General features: G+C 46.2%; 1 protein-coding gene across 2 annotated transcripts in view; it reads left to right on the top strand.

The window, feature by feature from the left end:
- LOC141047055 (uncharacterized) overlaps window positions 1-21,285 on the top strand; it is a 44,490-nt gene that overhangs the window by 3,894 nt on the left and 19,311 nt on the right. Inside the window, exons 2-7 of one of the 2 annotated variants that reach the window (XM_073541986.1) lie at window positions 5,205-5,279; window positions 16,233-16,382; window positions 16,510-16,689; window positions 16,773-16,896; window positions 16,980-17,077; window positions 17,276-17,366. In XM_073541986.1, the coding sequence (XP_073398087.1) occupies window positions 5,205-5,279; window positions 16,233-16,382; window positions 16,510-16,689; window positions 16,773-16,896; window positions 16,980-17,077; window positions 17,276-17,366 (718 nt within the window). Of the gene's footprint in view, window positions 1-5,204; window positions 5,316-16,232; window positions 16,383-16,509; window positions 16,690-16,772; window positions 16,897-16,979; window positions 17,078-17,275; window positions 17,367-21,285 lie in introns of both variants that reach the window. The other variant, XM_073541985.1, reaches the window with a different exon arrangement.

Here is a 21,285-nt window from a genome sequence, read left to right as displayed (position 1 = left end):
CACTAATGCCCTCCCTGTAAATTCACCCAACGCTATTTTTTGTTTTGCAAAAGAGAAATGGACGTCACTAACAATGCAACGTACAGTATGTTCCTGTAATGCACTACCTAAAAATTGTATCTATGCAAATAATTCTTTTTTTGCAAAAGAAAAACGGACGTCACCAACAATGCAACATACGCGTCTCGAATGTACTAGGAATTACCCATTGCGATGCAGTGCGGTGACTGGAAATAGCGGCGCTCTACATATATGGCGCTCTGCGGGAATGCAGCTTCCATAGCATATCGAGGAGGGGTTAAAGGGATAAGACTTCACTATGGAGAGCAGCAGGATGATGTCTTTAAGTTGGCCACTTGTTCTGAGCTAAACAGTATGGAACCTTTCCCTGGGAATTAAAGGGAATTAAGGTAAGGTAGGACTCCTTATCTTAGACAAACAAGATTTATGCAAACAATTGTCTGTACTAGAGAGGAAGCAACAGTGTCACCAAGCTGGGATACAAGTTCTCCTACAGAGAACTAAAGATGCAGTGCCACAGCAAGGAATCAGTTGCCCTCATAGTGTTATGGAAATTTGGTTAGGATAAATAATAATAACAATAAACCTTTATTTTTATAGCGCCAACATATTCTGCAGCGTTTTACAGTTTAACAGTTTCAAAACACAATTCATAAGTAACAACGTTAACAATACAATAATTAGAGCAAAATAAGATGACCCTGCTCATGAGAGTGTTGCGCCCCTGAGGGTTCAGTCGCCACAGAGGTACTGCACCTCCTCCTGAGGTGTAGTATCCCACTTCCCAGGTAAGATGGTAACACCTGACCAGCCTCCAACACCTACATCCAGCACAGACACCTTAGAACAGCAGAGCACCCTTTATGGCAGCTGCTTTGGTTCATGAAGGGTGCTGGGTGGTGGGTGGAGCTTAGAAACACTAGAGGGGAAAGCTAACAAGAAGTTAGGTCAGTTCCCCTACGGGGGAAGGAGGGAAAGGACGGAGATGCAGCAGCCTCCTGTGAGCTGGAGCTGTTAGCAAGGAAAGAGGAAGAAAGAAGGATCAGTTGTTCAGAAGGAAGATAGATAAGCACGGAACGTGAGGAGGAGAGAGACTGGGGATTAGGGCTAGTGCAGAGCCCTTTCCTAAGTTCATTGCACCAAGGCCAGGCACCGGTATCCGAGGCTATGTGAGATACTAATGATCCTGCAGCAGAAACTGGAGGAATAGAAGTTGTGACCACTTTATTCCCACCTAAGACTCGAAGACATAGTGGCAACGTGTGTGAGCCAGGACATGATTGTATGGAGTCCCCGAAGCAGGCTACAGCTGCTTATCATACGAGTGGAGTTTAAGTAACATCAAGAAGGAGGAACTTGAGTGTAATTCAGAACTACGAGTACTTCAGATTAGCGATAGAAAGGAGATGTTCAGAAAAGGCACATTTGGAAGGGAGTGCTGGAAGGGTGTATTCCATCTGCCTGGGAGCTGGCTGAGTCCCTAACGTGGAGGCTGCGGCACTGAAGCGGGCATCTGTCTGTGCCAGAAATGTGAGTAAAAGAATTGGAACTGCACTCAGCTGTGTCATTGCCTTATTCCTGCGCCAACCTATTCAGCACTGTTACATCTCTCTGCCTAACACTACACAATCTACCTAAACACCTACTACTCATCTACCCTGGGACCACAGTTCTGCCTGTGGAGAGCTATTACATCTTTGCTGCACCACACCATTTGTCCCAGAGGTTCTGCACTGCAGCGCTGGTCATATCTGATCAGAAACCACAGGTGGCATCACGAACTACCTACATATAAACTCTATTCCATTTCACCCATTTTACATGGAAACCCAGGGCCATGGACCGGGTCACTGCCACCGTGACACATCCCTTTGAGACACCGGCCTGGTACCGAGTGATCCCCACACCTGCCCTGCGGGTGATCGAAGAGCTTACAATCTACAATGAAGTGGGGGAGATGCAGAGTACAGGTGTGTATTTACAATGATGTATTTACATTGATGGTCCAGCCATCTTGAGGGAGTAAGGGATAGATTGAGATAGTGAATGGGCTACACATACACACTTACACATAAAATGACTGATTAGTGAACGTGATAGGCCGCTCTGAACAAATGCATTTTGAGGGAGCGCCTAAAGCTGTGTAAATTATGGATAGTCCTAATTTCTTGGGGTAGAGCATTCCAGAGGATTGGCACAGCACGGGAGAAATCTTGGAGTCGGGAGTGGAAGGTGCGGATTAGTGCAGAAGTTATTTGAAAAGTTGCTTGCAGAGCGCAGCGGTTGGTTAGGCCGATAGACAGAAATGAGGAAGGAGATGTAGGGGGTGCCGCACTGTGGAGAGCTTTGAGGGTGAGAACAAGTACTTTGAATTGGATCCTTTAATGAATGGGCAGCCAGTGTAACGATTGGCGAAGAGCGGACGCGTCCGAGTGTGGCGCCCCCAGGAGTATGGTCGCCACACTGGCTTTGCCTTCCTCCAGGGGAGGGTAATGCCAGGCTTGGAAGCAGTGATGGGTCTCTCCAGCAGTTAACCTAATGCATGCAACACAGTTCCACTCCGGGCCAGCAGGGGGAACTCTGAACCAGGATTCTGGAGAGGAGTGTCCTCTGCGGGCCAGGAGGAAGAAGGGTCAGATAGTCTGCGGAGGGTGAAGTGTGCAGACGGGAGGTGCGAAGCTGAGAGGTTGAGCTGCAGAAGGAGAGCTCCCTCAGCTTGAGAGCGCACAGAACTGGAGCCTGGTCTCCACGGTGGTACGGATACTGACGGTCCTACCACAGATACCAGAGGAGTAGGAGGCTGTAAATGCCCTGCTCCCAGCAGAGACTTGGGAAACAACAGCAATGGACTAGTGAGCCAGGGCTCAGGAGAGGAATCCCCGAGAGAGGCTACAGCTGTCTGTCATACAAGTAAAGTTCTAGGAACATCTGAAGAGAGGCATTTCAGAGTAACTAAGTACTGGAGTGCTTCACACTACAAAGCGCTAGGAAGGAGACTGCACAGCCCTTCTGCTGAGAGAGAATCCTGATCTGCTTCCAGGCTAACCTGCTCCAATACCATCTGTAATCAGGACTCTGGACTGCATATACTCAGTAAAGGTACAGAAACTACAACCGCTGTGACTTGTCTGTTCCCTATGCTTTCGGCACTGCTACATCCCCGTGCCAGCTACATCTACACTGCCCTGGGACTACAGCTCTACCTGTGGGGAGCTTTACCATCTAAGCTGCACATACCATCAGTCCCAGCGGATCTTTATGCAGCGTTGGCCTAATACCATATTTGCCAAACACCACGGGTGGCGTCACGAACTATCCTACCATTAACTACATCTCCCCATTGCTTGGGCGCCCAGGGCCACGGAACGGGTCACCGCTGCTGTGACACATCCCCTTGACACTGGCCCGGTGCCGAGTACCCCACAGCCCTGGGAGGGCGACCCAATTTGGTGTCACGAACAGGATCACGGAGCCCGGTATCCCCGGGTCCTGTGTGCCATAGACTATGTTTGTGAACTGTGTGAATTTGGCGCCATTTGCCGCCATTGCCGTGCTGCTTGGCGCGTGCGGGAAGAAAGAGGGGCGGCCTTCGTGGGAGGAGCCTGCCGCAGAGTGCAAAGAAGAGAAGTGCCGCGAGGGAAGAGAGGACAGCGTGCAAGAGGAGGAGGAGCTAAGGCCTACAGCCCGGAGCGTCGGGCCTGCGAAGCGGCCGCCGGTGAGCTCCTGCAACCCCCGGCCCTGGCTAACGTTAACTAGGGGGGAGAGAATGCCTGCGCCACAAGCCAATGCAGCGGCAGACGCCGCTGCCAACCCCGCGGTACTAACAGGAGGAGCACCCGCCGCAGCGGTCCCCATAATGCCGCTATCCATGCCCTACATACCGGGAGCGGCCTGGCTACCGCAGTACTCGGGTGAGTCACATACCCTGAGTGAATTTAAAGAGAGACTGTGCAGCTTGTTTAAAGGTTACCCCCAGTCTGAAAGCCAGAAAGTGAATATCCTGATTGGACAGCTAACGGGTGCAGCACTGAGGGAGGTGAAAGCCTGGCAGGGAACTGATAAAGAGATGTTGCAAAGGTCCTGGCCAAGCTGAAGAGCACTTTTGACACCCGCACTACAGCTGAAATCAAGATGAGGTTCTTTGGCTGTAAACAGAGGGCACAGGACAGTATCAGAGACTATGCTCTCAACCTGCAGGAGGCGCTGCGAGCAGTTAAACAAGTTGACCCTGACAGTGTAACGGAAGAAGATCAACTGTTAAAGGAGCAGTTCATTGAAAGGCTCCTGTCCAGTACCCACAGAGGGCAGTTACGTATTTTAACCCTGCAAGACCCTGATCTGGACTTTGCTAATTTCAAGGACAGGGCTATCCGGGTACTACAGGAATCCTCTGACAGCCGTCCAGCGCCCCCTAGGCGCCCGGCGATCACCTACCATCAGGAAGCTACATCCTTTCCTTCCATCACTGTGGTGACTGATGCCCAGACCCTGGATAAAGATCCTACAGAGGAGCTGCGTCTTCAGGTCCAGGAGCTGACCAATGGAATGGCTGCACTCACCAGAACTGTGCAGTCCCTGCAGGATTCCTCCAAAGAAAAGGTCCAGCTTGCTTCCAGTCCAGAGGATGTCCCGTGGCTCCGGAGGAGGAGAACCCCGCCACTTCGAGGAAGAAACAATGATCGCTATGACCAGGACGGACGTCCCATCTGTCGGCGCTGCTACAAGGCAGGTCATCTGGCCAGGTACTGTCCTTTAAACGTGCAACCCCTGGGGCAAAGGGCCAACCCCCAGGAGTAGGTTCAGCAGGCCCAAAGAACAGGAGAGCCAAGTATGTGGGAGGGAGACCGATCCTTCCTGTGGTGATTGACGGCATCCCCATGAACGCTTTGCTGGACACTGGCTCCCAGGTGACCACTATGCTGTACATTCTGTACAAGAGATATTGGGCTGACTCAGAGCTTACCCGTGGCCCAACTGATGAACTGACAGTAGTTGCTAGTAATGGTCAGTCTTTACCGCAGATAGGATGTAAAGAAATTTCTGTTAAAGTGGGGCGGGTGTAGCTAAAGTCTCAAGGTTTAATAGTTGTTGATATTGACCGATGTGAATGTAATCCCATGATGACTCTTGGTACAAATGTAATTGAAAACTGTCTGTCTGAGGTTATTGTCTTGTTGCAACAGGTGGCTGAGACTGCTGGTTCCGGAGAACAAAGAGTCCTGCAGAAGGAGATCCGAGCCCTGATGCAAAGGCAACAGGTAGAACTCTCTGGTGGAGAGATTGGCAGTGTCAGAGTGAGTGATGCTTTTCCCATTGTAATACCCCCCAGATGTGAAATGATGGTTTGGTGTCGGGCAGCCATAGGGCTCAGAGGGCAGGATTACCAGGCATTGGTAGAGCCAGTATATTCAGATAGCAGGCCCACTGTCCTGACAGCCAGAGGGGTGGTTGATGTACGAAAGGGGAGAGTACCTGTACACCTTCTGAATTGTGGGGAGGAGGAAGACACAATACCTCGGTACGCCACAGTTGCTAAACTGCTCACTGTTAATAATATAATAATAATCTTTATTTTTATATAGCGCTAACATATTCCGCAGCGCTTTACAGTTTGCACACATTATCATCACTGTCCCCAATGGGGCTCACAATCTAAATTCCCTATTAGTATGTCTTTAGAATGTGGGAGGAAACATACAAACTCCTTGTATTGTTCAACATCTTTATCAACGATTTAGATGAAGGAATTGAGGGTAAACTGATTAAATTTGCTGATGACACAAAGCTAGGAGGGATAGCTAATACTAGAGAAGAGAGAGAGAGAATTCAAAAAGATTTAAATAAACTGGAGAAGTGGGCAGCAACTAACAGAATGGTTTTTAACAGGGAGAAATGCAAAGTACTACATCTGGGCAATAAAAATGAAAAAAGCATATACAGAATGGGAGGAATAGGGCTAAGTGACAGCACATGTGAAAAAGACTTGGGTATACTAATAGATCACAGACTGAATATGAGTCAACAGTGTGATGCAGCAGCAAAAAAGGCAAATGCAATTCTAGGATGTATTAACAGAAGCATACAGTCTAGATCACGTGAAGTCATTATTTCCCTCTACTCCTCTTTGGTCAGACCTCATCTGGAATATTGTGTCCAGTCTTGGGCACCACATTTTAAAAAAGACATCAACAAACTGGAGCAAGTTCAGAAAAGAGCGACCAGAACGGTGACCGGTCTGCAAACCCTGTCTTATGAGGAAAGGTTGCAGGATTTGGGAATGTTTAGTTTGCAAAAGAGAAGACTGAGAGGAGACTTAATAGCTGTCTACAAATATCTAAAGGGCTGTCACATTGTAGAAGGATCAACTTTATTCTCATTTGCGCAAGGAAAGACTAGAAGCAATGGGATGAAACTGAATGGGAGGAGACACAGATTAGATATTAGAAAAAACTTTTTGACAGTTAGAGTGATCAATGAGTGGAACAGGTTGCCACGAGAAGTGGTGAGTTCTCCTTCAATGGAAATCTTCAAACAGAGGCTGGACAGACATCTGACTGGGATGATTTAGCAAAACCTGCTTTGAGCAGGGGGTTGGACCAGATGGCCCAGGAGGTCCCTTCCAACTCTACGATTCTATGATTCTATGATTCCTTGCAGATCTTTTCCTTGGTGGGCTAACCACTGAGCCACCGTGCCACCCACGGCAACTCATTGCAGGCAGCAGAGCCTTTGGTCTCATCCGATCCAGTGGAGGACAATGGCCCTGTGAAGCAGCTAGAAGAGTGGTGCCAGCAACTGCAGGTGGGAACTGACTCTACACCTTCATATCAGAGAAATGGGGTTTACAGAGTGACACAAGAGTATGAGCGAGTATTCAGCAAACACCCACTGGATTTTGGGCAGGCAAAAGGGGTGCAACATCATATCCCCACTGGAGACCATCCACCCATAAAGGAGAGGTACAGACCTATACCCCCAACACAGTACCAATGTGCTAAGAGTATGTTGAAAGAGATGAAGGAAGCTGGGGTCATTAGGGACAGTTGTAGCCCATGGGCAGCTCCAATAGTGTTTGTAAAGAAAAAGGATGGTACTATGAGAATGTGTGTTGATTACAGGAAAATTAACAGTATCACACATAAAGATGCCTACCCATTGCCTAGAATTGAAGAGTCATTAGCTGCACTTAAAACTTCTAACTACTTTTCCACCTTGGATCTCACCAGTGGGTATTGGCAGGTTCCCGTTGCAGAGGCAGACAAGGAGAAAACCACATTTACCACTCCAATGGGTCTCTGTGAGTTCAATTATATGCCATTTGGGCTCTGCACTGCTCCAGGAACCTTTCACCGGCTGATGGAGTGTTGCCTGGGACACATGAACTTTGAAACAGTCCTGTTGTACCTGGATGATGTCATTGTTTTCTCCAAGACTTATGAAGAGCATCTGGAACACCTGGCCGAAGTGTATGAAGCTTTGTCCAATTTTGGCCTGAAAGTGAAGCCTTCAAAATGCCACCTCCTGAAGCCTAAGGTACAGTACCTCGGTCATGTGGTCAGTGCAGAAGGTGTGGCACCAGATCCTGACAAGGACACGGTCATCCGGGACTGGACGAAGCCCAGCAACCTCCATGAGGTACGCCAATTCCTTGGATTGGTAGGTTACTACCGGAGATTCATCAAAGGCTTTACTGAAATAGCCACCCCGATGCAAAACCTTCTGGTGGGGCAGTCCAAGAAAGGCAAGCAGAAGAATTCCACATTTGAATGGACTGAAGAGTTGGAGAGGTCTTTCACCAGATTGAAGATGGCTCTCACAGGTGACGAAGTTCTGGCCTACCCAGATTATGACAAACCCTTTGTGCTGTACACGGATGCCAGCAACATGGGATCAGGAGCAGTACTATCGCAGGTACAGAATGGAAAAGAGAGAGTGATCTCCTACGCCAGCAGGAAGCTGCATCCCACTGAGAGGAACCCGGATAATTACAGTTCTTTCAAGCTGGAGTTCCTTGCCATAGTCTGGCACCGAAAGTTTCAAGCATTACCTAGCTTCTGCCAAATTTACAATCTTCACGGACAACAACCCGTTGACCCACTTGGACACTGCCAAGCTAGGAGCACTGGAGCAGCGATGGATGGCTCGGTTATCCAATTATGAGCTTACCATCAAGTACCGGGCAGGGCACAAGAATGCCAATGCTGATGCGCTATCCAGGATGCCTAATCTGCCAGATGCAGGAGAAGACCCTGAGGCTCTGGAAGAGGTAGAATTGCCTCCCTTCCACCGGCCACTGGCGACCCAACGTGCTCAAGGAGTGAGAAACAGGCGGCCTGGCTTGAAGGAAGTCACTCTGAATCCGTTGCCCCATCATGATTGGGCAGAAGCGCAAGATAATGACCCTGCAGTCCGCCTGGTGAAAGAGCTGCTGACACAAGGTGACTCACGCCAGAGTTGAATGCTCCTGAAGAAACTCATCAGTTGTGGAAGGAGAGAGGTCAGCTGCTCATTTAAGAAGGGAAGCTGTGTCGGAGGAGTATCAATGTCCGCACACATGAGCTGGTCTGGCAGGTGGTGGTCCCAAAGAGAGATGCATCAATGGTCCTAGGAGCATACCACAAAGGAGCTGGACACTTTGGTTGGAAGAAGTTGGAAACATTGCTCCCAGAGAGGTTCTACTGGACTGGCATGCGGAAGGCCATTGAGAGGTGGTGCTGGGAGTGTGGACAGTGTAACCTGCGCAGAAAGGATCGAGACAGCCAGAGAGCTCCCTTACAGCCAATCATCACCAAACAGCCCCTGGAGTTGGTAGCCCTGGACCAGACCATGTGAAGCTGATTCCAAGCCGATCAGGCTACCTCTATGCCCTTACCATTGTGAACCACTATTCAAGATTCCTGGTGGTTGTGCCCATCAAAGATCTAACGGCCAGGACAGCGGCCAGAGCCTTCCAACAGCACTTCTGTAGGCCACATGGGTATCCTGAAAGAGTACTCACAGATCAAGGTCCAGCTTTAGAGGCAGAAGTGTTCCATGAGTTCTGCAACTTGTATGGTTGTAAGAAGATCTGGACAACACCTTATCACCCACAGACCAACGGCATGTTCGAGAAGATGAACCAGGTAGTGATTGATTTACTGAAGACATTGCCCTTGGAAGAGAGAAATCTGTGGCCAGAAAAGTTACCCGACTGGTAGATCTCTACAACCATATCCCAGTGAACTCTACCAACTGTACTCCAGCGTACCTGATGAGAGCAAGGCCTGTTGGCTGCCTTTTGACTTGGACATGGGAGTCCTGACGCCTGAAGTAACATCACCAGATGCTGACTGGGACAAGGAGAGGCAGCAGCAGTACAGAAGGGTACAGGAGTGTGTGGAGAAGAGTCTGGCTCAGGCAAGGCAGAAGCAGTAGAGTCTTTATAACCAAAATGCACCTACTGTTCCTTTTTCGCTGGGAGAACAAGTTCTCAAGAGAAAAAGAAGACTGCATAAGCTGGATGATCAATGGGAAGAGGAGCCCTATACAATTCTGCCCTCGAACTTTGATAATGCCAAAGTATGCCTTGTTAGCAAAGATGAAGGAGAGACCTCAGCAGCGGTATCCAGGGATCACTTGAAGTTATGCCCTGACCAGTTGAAAGAAAAAGCGGGAGGAGCAGATAACATCCCACCTACAGAGGAAGAAAAGACAGTCAGTACCGTGCTGGGAGAGTTCCCTGCGAATTGGACTAGAGTTAATGATGCAATCATGGTGCCAGTGTTGTTATTTCCCCAAGTAGAAGCACAGGAGAATAGGACTCAAGAAGACCTTGAAGATCGAGAAAATCAGGCAACAGAGGCCACACCAGCAGTGGAGCCAGAGAACCCTCGCCCTGCCAGTGGTGAACCTGTTGCACCCATGGTGAGTCTAAGAGTCCATAGGAGAATGCTACCCAGTTTACCCACATTAGAGTTACGCAGATCCACTCGCACCACACAAGGCATACTACCAGTTAGATACCATATATAAAGTAAAGTAAAATGTGAATATTGAAATTGAATGTAAATATGTAACTGTTTTTCAAGCTTTGTGCCTACAGGTAACCTGTAAGAGTTTCCTTTGGAGATTTGTTTCATGGACACTGAACCACAGGACTTGTGTGTGGTCAAAAACTTTCTTTGTATATATTTACCATTTGCTAGGAATGGACCATGGACATTGATGTTGGACTTGTCATCATAGGACCATTTTTGAGCTCTTGGTTTTTGTACATTTTTCTCTTTTTCAAATCTTGTACAATTATTGTTGTTTAAATGTTTATATGTTGTTTTTCATGTTTTTGTTCAGCCCAGGAGTGCTGACTTGCACTAGGGGGGAATGTGGCGCCCCCAGGAGTATGGTCGCCACACTAGCTTTGCCTTCCTCCAGGGGAGAGTGATGCCAGTCTTGGAAGCAGTGATGGGTCTCTCCAGCAGTTAACCTAATGCATGCAACACAGTTCCATTCCGGGCTAGCAGGGGGAACTCTGAACCAGGATTCTGGAGAGGAGTGTCCTCTGCGGGCCAGGAGGAAGAAGGGTCAGATAGTCTGCGGAGGGTGAAGTGTGCAGACGGGAGGTGCGAAGCTGAGAGGTTGAGCTGCAGAAGGCGAGCTCCCTCAGCTTGAGAGCGCACAGAACTGGAGCCTGGTCTCCACAGTGGTACGGATACTGACGGTCCTACCACATACCAGAGGAGTAGGAGGCTGTAAATGCCCTGCTCCCAGCAAAGACTTGGGACACAACAGCAATGGACTAGTGAGCTAGGGCTCAGGAGAGGAATCCCCGAGAGAGGCTACAGCTGTCTGTCATACAAGTAAAGTTCTAGGAACATCTGAAGAGAGGCATTTCAGAGTAACTAAGCACTGGAGTGCTTCACACTACAAAGCGCTAGGAAGGAGACTGCACAGCCCTTCTGCTGAGAGAGAATCCTGATCTGCTTCCAGGCTAACCTGCTGCAATACCATCTGTAATCAGGACTCTGGACTGCATATACTCAGTAAAGGTACAGAAACTACAACCGCTGTGTCTTGTCTGTTCCCTATGCTTTCGGCACTGCTACATCCCCGTGCCAGCTACATCTACACTGTGTCAAATATAGCGTGGCACTACCGCAGGGTGCGCAAGTAGGTTACCCAGACCAAAGTGAATAATAAAGTAACTTGGCACTCAACTGAATAATCCTTTGCAAATTATATTTATTTTATAATTTATTGCAGTCCTGGAAACGTTTCGGCCTATTATCGGCCTTCCTCAGTCTGCTTGCAAAAAGGAATATATAACCATACATAGAGAAATGTATAAATCTCCTTGGAGGTATCATGGACGCTTAATCTGTTTGAAACTAGTGCTGTATAGTCCAGGAGGTAAATGGGTCCATATGAAGCTTGTTTAGATATGGAGGTGGCATACACAGGTGGGACGCGGTATTCCCCCGCTCGTCAGCTGGCCCTGAGGAAGGCCGATAATAGGCCGAAACGTTTCCAGGACTGCAATAAATTATAAAATAAATCTAATTTGCAAAGGATTATTCAGTTGAGTGCCAAGTTACTTTATTAGCTACATCTACACTGCCCTGGGACTACAGCTCCACCTGTGGGAGCTTTACCATCTAAGCTGCACCCTACCATCAGTCCCAGTGGATCTGTATGCAGCGTTTGCCTAACACCATATTTGCCAAACACCACGGGTGGCGTCACGAACTATCCTACCATTAGCTACATCTCCCCATTGCTTGGGCGCCCAGGGCCACAGACCGGGTCACCGCTGCTGTGACACATCCCCCTGACACCGGCCCGGTGCCGAGTACCCCACAGCACTGGGAGGGCGACCCACTAGTACCAATTAGCCAGATGGATAACCCTGGCTGCTGCATTAAGTATGGACAGGAGAGGGGAAAGTCAAGTAACAGGGAGGCCAATTAATAGAGCGTTGCAGTAATCCAGATGGGAATGGATCAATGCGACAGTGAGGGTTTTTGTTGCTTCCATGGTGAGAAAAGGGCGGATTCTGGAGATGTTCTTTAGGTGTAAGCGGTAAGAGCGGGCAAGAGATTGTATATGGGATGTGAAGGAGAGATTGGTGTCAAACATAACACCCACACAGCATGCCTGCTGCCGGGGTGTTATTATGGTGCCACTCACGGAGAGGGAAGTGTCCGATTTATGGAGGTTAGTAGACGGCAGGAGCAGAAGAAGTTCAGTTTTTGAAAGGTTAAGTTTCAGGTAGAGAGCGGACATGATGTTGAGACTGCGGACAGACAGTCACTGGCATTCTGTAGTACTGCAGGGGTAAGGTCGGGGGATGACGTGTATAGTTGTGTGTCATAAGCATAAAGATGGTACTGAAAGCCAAATCTGCTGATGGTCTGTCCAATTGGGGCCGTGTAGAGAGAGAAGAGAAGGGGGCCAAGGACTGAGCCCAGAGGTACCCCGACAGCGAGAGGAAGAGGAGATGAAGTGGAGCCAGCGAACAAAACAATGAAGGAGCGGTCAGAAAGGTAGGAAGAGAATCAGGAGAGAGCAGTGTCCTTAATGCCTAGTGACTGGAGCCTAGAGAAGAGGAGACAGTGGTCAACAGTGTCGAAAGCTGCAGAAAGGTCGAGAAGAATGAGCAGAGAGTGGTCACCATTACATTTTGCTGTAAGAAGGTCGTTGGTCACTTTGATGAGTGCAGTTTCTGTCGAATATAGTGGGCAGAAGCCGGACTGTGAAGAATCTAGAAGGGAGTGAGTGGAGAGGAAATGGGTAAGGCGGGAGTAGACTAGGAGCTCCAAAAGTTTAGAGATGAAGGGGGATTGGAGACTGGTCTGTAGTTTGTGCAGGATGGGTCGAGAGTGGGTTTCTTTAATAATGGAGTAATGATAGTGTTTGAAGGAGGATGGGAAAATGCCCGAGGAGAGGGAGAGATTAAAGATAGTAGTTAGGTGAGTTGTGATGACTGGAGAGAGAGACTGGAGGAGATGTGAGAGAATGGGGTCAGTAGTGAAAGTAGTCGGACGAGAAGAAGAGAGGAGTCTGGAGACTTCTTCTTCTGTGATCTGATCAAAAGTGGAAAGTGAGCCAGAGGAACTGCAGGGAGGGATGGCAGTCACAGCAATTGGTGGTTGGGAGCTGATTTCCTGACGGATATTATCTATTTTCTCTATAAAGTGGGAGGCCAGGTCATCTGCACAAATGTCTGTGACAACGGCTTGTGCTTTTGGCCTGAGGAGGGAGTGAAAGGTGTCAAAAAGTTTCTTGGGGTTGTTGGCTAGTGACGAGATCAGGGTGATGAAGTAGATCCGTTTGGAGAGGTGAAGGGCAGAGTTATAGGTTCTTAACATAAATTTGAAGTGGATGAAGTCTTCTGGTGTGCAGGTTTTTCTCCATCGGCGTTCAGCACTTCTAGAGCAACGCTTGGCAAGTCGAGTTTGCGATGTGAACCAGGACTGTTTTACTCTGTGTTTGGAGGTTCTGAGGTTGAGAAATCTATCCCTAAGTGTGCTGTGGCCATTCCCAATTAGACTGAGTATTTTGAGTGCTCAAGAATGACACTGTACACTCATGGTGACAGAATAACATTCAATACTGATGGTTTATTTTACATACAGTGCCTTGCAAAAGTATTCAGCCCCCTGGAACTTTTCAACCTTTTCCCACATATCATGCTTCAAACATAAAGATACCAAATGTAAATTTTTGGTGAAGACTCAACAACAAGTGGGACACAATTGAGAAGTTGAACGAAATTTATTGGTTATTTTAAATGTTTGTGGAATTTCAAAAACTGAAAAGTGGGGCGTGCAATATTATTCGACCCCTTTAACTTAATACTTTGTTGCACCACCTTTTGCTGTGATTACAGCTGCAAGTCGCTTGGGGTATGTCTCTATCAGTTTTGTATATCAAGAGATTGAAATTCTTGCCCATTCTTTCTTGACAAACAGCTCGACTGGACTTTGACTTGGCCATTCTTACACCTGGATACATTTATTTGTGAACCATTCCATTGTAGATTTTGCTTTATGTTTGTGATCATTGTCTTATTGGAAGACAAATCTCCGTCCCAGTCGGACACATTATCATCACTGTCCCTGATGGGGCTCACAATCTAAATTCCCTATCAGTATGTCTTTGGAATGTGGGAGGAAACCCACGCAAACACAGGGAGAACATATAAACTCCTTGCAGATGTTGTCCTTGGTGGAATTCGAACCCAGAACTCCAGCGCTGCAAGGCTGCAGTGCTAACCACTGAGCCACCGTGCTGCCCCAGTATGAATGGAGATACAAAGGAATCACCGAAAAACAAGTAATAGAATCGATTGTTGGAGTCAATTTTCTTTAGAAACATTTTAATTTCTGTTTTTATTGTGATGTTTTTCTTGTAGTATAGGAAAGCCTAAGGGCAGAAATAACCCCATAAATTACTGTACATGGAGACTTTGGGATCAGATCATTTCTGTCCGTTGTGTTTGTGGAAAAAAAAAATTTATGAAAGCCTCAAACTTCTGTGTGTGAATCAGACCTGAGATCTAACGTGATAGAAGATTACAGTGCGGGGAAGACGGGAAACCTTCATATAGACGGCCGGTGGTGATGGAGTCAGTGACGGACTCTGGACAAATATGTTTCTAGAGCCGTAGTAGAAGATGAAGATGTCGTCCTCATCATGAAGTAGTTATTTCTCCTGTCACGTGTAATGAATATCTCCTGCAGTATTGCTAATGCCGATTCCAGTGTCGGGAAATGAGACGAGAATTAGCGTTATGGAAGATGAGTCTATGAGAAACGTATTCAGCTGCCGTCTCCGAGGGAGAAACTGCTTGTTGTCTGTGGCCTAAATACACTCACTGGCCACTTTATTAGGTACACCTGTCCAACTGTGTGTTAAGACTTAATTTCTAATCAGCCAATCACATGGCGGCAACTCAGTGCATTTAGGCATGTAGACATGGTCAAGACAATCTCCTGCAGTTCAAACCGAGCATCAGTATGGGGAAGAAAGGTGATTTGAGTGCCTTTGAACGTGGCATGATTGTTGGTGCCAGAAGGGCTGGTCTGAGAATTTCAGAAACTGCTGATCTACTGGGATTTTCACGCACAACCATCTCTAGGGTTTACAGAGAATGGTCCGAAAAAGAAAAAAAATCCAGTGAGCGGCAGTTCTGTGGCCGGAAATGCCATGTTGATGCCAGAGGTCAGAGGAGAATGGGCAGACTGGTTCAAGCTGATAGAAAGGCAACAGTGACTCAAATTGCCACCCGTTACAACCAAGGTAGGCAGAAGAGCATCTCTGAACGCACAGTGCGTCGAACTTTGAGGCAGATGGGCTACAGCAGCAGAAGACCACACTGGGTACCACTCCTCTCAGCTAAGAACAGGAAACTGAGGCTACAATTTGCACAAGCTCATCGAAATTGGACAGTAGAAGATTGGAAAAACGTTGCCTGGTCTGATGAGTCTCGATTTCTGCTGCGACATTCGGATGGTAGGGTCAGAATTTGGCGTAAACAACATGAAAGCATGGATCCATCCTGCCTTGTATCAACGGTTCAGGCTGGTGGTGGTGGTGTCATGGTGTGGGGAATTTTTTCTGGGCACTCTTTGGGCCCCTTGTTACCAATTGAGCATCGTTGCAACGCCACAGCCTACCTGAGTATTGTTGCTGACCATGTCCATCCCTTTATGACCACAATGTACCCAACATCTGATGGCTACTTTCAGCAGGATAATGCGCCATGTCATAAAGCTCGAATCATCTCAGATTGGTTTCTTGAACATGACAATGAGTTTACTGTACTCAAATGGCCTCCTCAGTCACCAGATCTCAATCCAATAGAGCATCTTTGGGATGTGGTGGAACGGGAGATTCGCATCAGGGATGTGCAGCCGACAAATCTGCGCCAACTGTGTGATGCCATCATGTCAATATGGTCCAAAATCTCTGAGGAATGCTTCCAGCACCTTGTTGAATCTCTGCCACGAAGAATTGAGGCAGTTCTGAAGGCAAAAGGGGGTCCAACCCCTTACTAGCATGGTGTACCTAATAAAGTGGCCAGTGAGTGTATATAGGTTGTATTAGTAGATGTAAAGAAGGAATCTAAATACTGTAAAATAATAAATCTCCTCATATGTTTCCCTTATTATCTCCAGTAATTGTATTATTACACAGGATTTTTATGATGTTACATCGGCTCATCTCTCATTCAGGTCTCTACAATATCGGATCCTCTCAGTGAAGATCTTCTATATGAGAGAATTTTCCTGATTTACCCATCAAGGATGGATATGGACAGAGACAAGATGTCGGAGAGGATATTACCCCTCACCCTAGAGATCCTTTTCCGGCTTACTGGAGAGGTGAGAGATTCTGATGACATCACATTACATCATTCTTATCTATGGGAATAACAGATGGACAGAACTCGAGAGGTGAGGACTCTGGAAATGTCTGTAGTGAGATTTATTAATGTCTCTCCATAACCAGGACTACACAGTAGTGAAGAAGACCGCTAGTGAGCACAGTAAGGACCCTGTGTCCGAGGGATGCAGAAGACCCCTGAGCCCAATCACGAGGCCTCCACCTCACCCCCCGATACATGAGGACATCAATGACCAGAAGATCCTAGAACTCACCAACAAGATGACTGAGCTGCTGACTGGAGAGGTGACACTGCTGGGAATGCTGGGACATTACACAGTAACACTATGAAGGTATCGGGGGGATGACGGTATCATTGTATGTGTCAGGTTCCTATAAGGTGTCAGGATGTTGCCGTCTATTTCTCCATGGAGGAGTGGGAGTATTTAGGAGGACACAAAGATCTGTACAAGGACATCATGATGGAGGTTCCCCAGCCCCTCACATTACCAGGTAATAGACAGGACTAAATACACACGGCCTATAATTATCTGTATGTAAAGAATGAATTCAGTCCCTGTATGTGTTTCCTCCAGATCTATCCAGTGAGATGACAACACTAGAGAGATGTCCCCGTCCTCTTCTTCCACAGGACTGTAAACAAGAAGATCCCAGTGTTCCTCAGGATCACCAGGTAGATGGAGAGAAGGTGTCAGGAGATCTCCCCTATGATGTGTAGATGGCTGTGAAGGTCTTGTGCTCAGTCTTGTTTTACCCACCAGTATTATATGTTTTATACTTGTGTAATGAGAACGGTGGAGATGGCAGGATTAGAGCTGATCATAGATGGGACTTCTCCATCTGTCTGTGACTTTTACAATATTTGTTTCAGGGTGAAGATCTGACCCATATTAATACTACAGAGACATATGTGAGGGGTGATGAGAGGTGTAAAGAGGAGATTCCTACATATGGCTACCCAGGTGAGTAGTAACCACTAAATACGGAGAAGTCACATATTCTTCTCAGTCACCAGCTGTGGCTGCTTTATCGGTGGTGTAGTCCAGCCGTATCACAATCGTGTGATTACCATTTTGTACCTCTGCTGCATGCCCGGTTTTGACTTGGACTCCTGGCTACGCTTTCTGTTCCGTTTATTAATCCCTTCCTGGCGACCGTCCTGCTCTGGTGCGCTGCTCTCATAGGCAGCTACCCCTTGGGCTCCGCTGTAATTCCAGATCCCTGTATAGGGGTAAACTGTCTCTGGGTGCTGTCTTACTTGCAGCTCAGACTCACACCAGATGGACGTCACAACACCATTCTAAGCACTGTACCCCTCAAGGTGCTCAAAACCACATTCAAGAAGTTTATTAACCCTTTAGGAGCTTCACAGGAATTTTTGGAATGCTTTAAAAAAAATGAACATTTAACTTTTTTCACAAAAAATTTACTTCAGATCCAATTTGTTTTATTTTACCAAGGGTAACAGTAGAAATTGGACTCCAAAAGTTGTTGTACAATTTGTCTTGAGTACGTATGCAAGGAAACCACTGTTTGGGCACATGGCAGAGCTCGGAAGGGAAGGAGTGCTGTTTGACTTTTCAATGCAAAATTGGCTGAAATTGAGATCGGACGACATGTCATGTTTGGAGAGCCCCTGATGTGCCTAAACAGTGGAAACCCCCCACAAGTGACACCATTTTGGAAGGTAGACCACGGAAATTATCTAGATGTGTGGTGAGCACTTTGAACCCCCAAGTGCTTCACAGAAGTTTATAATGTGGAGCCGTAATATTAAAAAAAATCAAATTTTTTTCCACAAAAATGATCTTTTCGCACCCAATTTTTAATTTTAATTGGCTGGAATTGAGATAAGATGCCATGTCGCATTTGGAGTGCCCCTCATGTGCCTAAATAGTGGAAACAACCCAATTCTAACTCCAACCGTAACCCCAACACACCCCTAACCCTAATCCCAACCCTAACCCTAATCCCAACCGTAAGCCTAACTTTAGCCCCAACCCTAACCCTAAATTTAGTCCCAACCATTACCCTAACCGAAGCTCTAACCCTAATGGGAAAATGGAAATAAATACATTTTTTTATTTTATTATTTTTCCCTAACTAATGGGGTGATAAAGGAGGATTTGATTTACTAATTATAGTGGGTTTTTAGAGCAGGTTTTTATGTTTGGCAGCTGTCATACACTTTTTTATTGCAAAAAATAGTTTTTGCATCACCACATTTTGAGAGCTATAATTTTTCCATATTTTGGCCCACAGAATCATGTCTTGTTTTTTGATAAAGCGTTTTATTCTTCGGGTCAGTACGATTACAGAGATAACTCAGTTACATCATTTTTTTATGTTTTGGTGCTTTTATACAATAAAAACTATTTTATAGAAAAAATAATTATTTTTCCATCTCTTTATTCTGAGAGCTATAACTTTTTTACTTTTCTGGTGATGGAGCTATATGGTGGCTTGCTTTTTGCGGGACAAGATGACGTTTTCAGCGGTACCATGTTTATTTATATCCGTCCTTTTTTTGTATATATTCTTTATTTTGAAAATTTCAAAAATATAACAGGAAAGGAAAAAATGGTAGCTATTTTCCAGAAATAGTAAAAGAAAGAAAGAGATAGAAAAAAGCAATCGTAATAAACCACAACGATAACACTACAAGGCTGCGGATTTGCGAACCATAAGGGTTATAAGAAGAGTTTAAAAAACAAGGGGCAGTGGTGGGGAGGGACACGGGATTGAAAGGGGAGGGTAAGTAGTCAGAAAGTCCTGCTTAAAATATAGAGGTTAACTAAGCGATTTGGGAGATCAAGCTCAAATCAAGGCATGAACATTACAGAACAAGCTATATGTAAAGAAAAAAATAAAAATGAATATCCATCTTTTTGATCGCGTGTTATTCCACTTTTTGTTCGGCGGTATGATGATAAAGCATTGTTTTTTTGCCTTGCTTTTTTTTTAATGGTGTTCACTAAAGGGGTTAACTAGTGGGACAGTTTTATAGGTCGGGTTGTTACGGATGCGGCGATACTAAATATGTGTACTTTTATTGTTTAGATTTTTTTATATTTTTTGATGGAATAATTATTGATTTTTTTATTATTATTTTTTAAAATATTTTTACAATTGTTTAAAAAAAATTTTTAATTTAATTCTAAGGCTACTTTCACACTAGCGTTTTTTTGCGCTGCGTTTGGAGCGCACATGAAACGCATGTTAAAAGCGCATGCAAATGCTGGTAAATGCTGCGTTATTTTGTAGCATTATTGTGGGCATACCTACAAAAAATCGCAGCGTTTTTATGCGTTTGTGTTTTTCATGCATTTGCATTTTTTATGCGCAATAAACTAGAGAAAAAATCCTTGGAAAATTCTTGCAACACACTCAAGCAATGGGAAAGCAGTGGGCTTGTCTTATGGAAATTATTTATATAGCCCCTGTTTACAGCTGAATTCTTCACATTTGCTTGCATTTGACTTGAGAACATGGATCTGCGCTGGAAGAGCTTTTACTTTGACTTGGATCTGGACATGAGGATGGCTCAGGCTTATGCCGTTGCTTGCCATGAACAGAGGGAGAGAGAGAGGCAGTGAAGACGGCAGCAGCGGCGTATGTGGATACATCCCATTATTGAACTCAGGGAGAGCCGTGGAGCGTACCGCACCCTCTACAGCGAGCTACAGGCAAACCCGGAGAAATTTACAGACTATATACGGATGACCAAAGAAACCTTTCACTATCTGCTTGGTCGGGTAAAAGAAGTCATCCGGAGACAGAACACGCAGCTCCGGCGTGCGATTACTCCTGAGGAACGGCTCCTGGTCACATTAAGGTACGTAGTTTTCATAAACCAATGGCTGCAATGATTTTTCTTGGTTGTGACATCTACGCTTCCAAATCTTGCAGAATTACAGTTCTGCCATGTGGTTAACTAATAAAAGCTGCGGTAATGTTTTCATGGCATGTATTGAACCAAAGGCTGCAGAATTTTTTTGGGGGGGTTTTAATTAAACGTGTGTAAAAAACTTACGTATACACAAATATTAATTATTGTTTTCTTTGTGTTACAGATTCCTGGCTACTGGAGAGACCCTCTCGTCACTGCACTTCCAGTACCGGATTGGAATCTCCACGTTGTCTGGAATTGTAGCGGACACCTGCTGGGCTCTCTGGAACGTTCTTTGTCCAGAATTCATGCCCATGCCCAGTGCAGCAAAGTCGTTGGAAATCGCTGAAAGATTCTAGACTGTATGCAATTTCCCAAACTGTTTAGGAGCGGTGGATGGGAAACACATCTGGATTACAAAGCCCAAAAGAACTGGCTCTGAGTTCTATAACTACAAAAAGTACTTTTCTACAGTACTGATGGCCATTGCGGTTGCAGACTGTAAGTTTATTGCAGTGGACATTGGGGCATTTATTGCAGTGGACATTGGGACATTTGGCCGTGGTAATGACTCCCAGGCTTTTAAGACATCGGACATGGGCAGGAGGTTGTATGGCAACAATTTCGATTTCCCCATGCCACGTCCTCTTCCCAACACCGAAGGTCCGCCACAGCCATTTGTAATGGTTGGTGATGAAGCGTTCCAGATGTGCCAAAACCTCCTCAAACCCTACTCCAGCCGGGACTTGGACCTACAAAAAAGAATTTTTAATTACAGGCTGACCAGGGCCAGGAGAACAGTAGAGTGTGCTTTTGGTATACTTGTATCGAGATGGCGCATTCTTGGCACAGCTATTAATCTTAAACTGGAAACAGTGGATGAGGTGGTCAAGGCCTGTGTTATTCTACAGAATTTTGTAATTTCTAGAGAGCAGCTGAACTTTGATCTTGATGATGTTGCTCCTAATCCTTTGCCAGAATTTACACAGCAC

The sequence above is a fragment of the Dendrobates tinctorius genome, unplaced genomic scaffold (genome assembly GCF_039654945.1).
Source record: "Dendrobates tinctorius isolate UK_male_01 unplaced genomic scaffold, ASM3965494v1 ptg000126l, whole genome shotgun sequence".
NCBI lineage: Eukaryota > Metazoa > Chordata > Amphibia > Anura > Dendrobatidae > Dendrobates > Dendrobates tinctorius.
The sequence above is the reverse complement of the archived record's forward strand: the minus strand, read 5'-3'. Positions and strand labels throughout refer to the sequence as shown.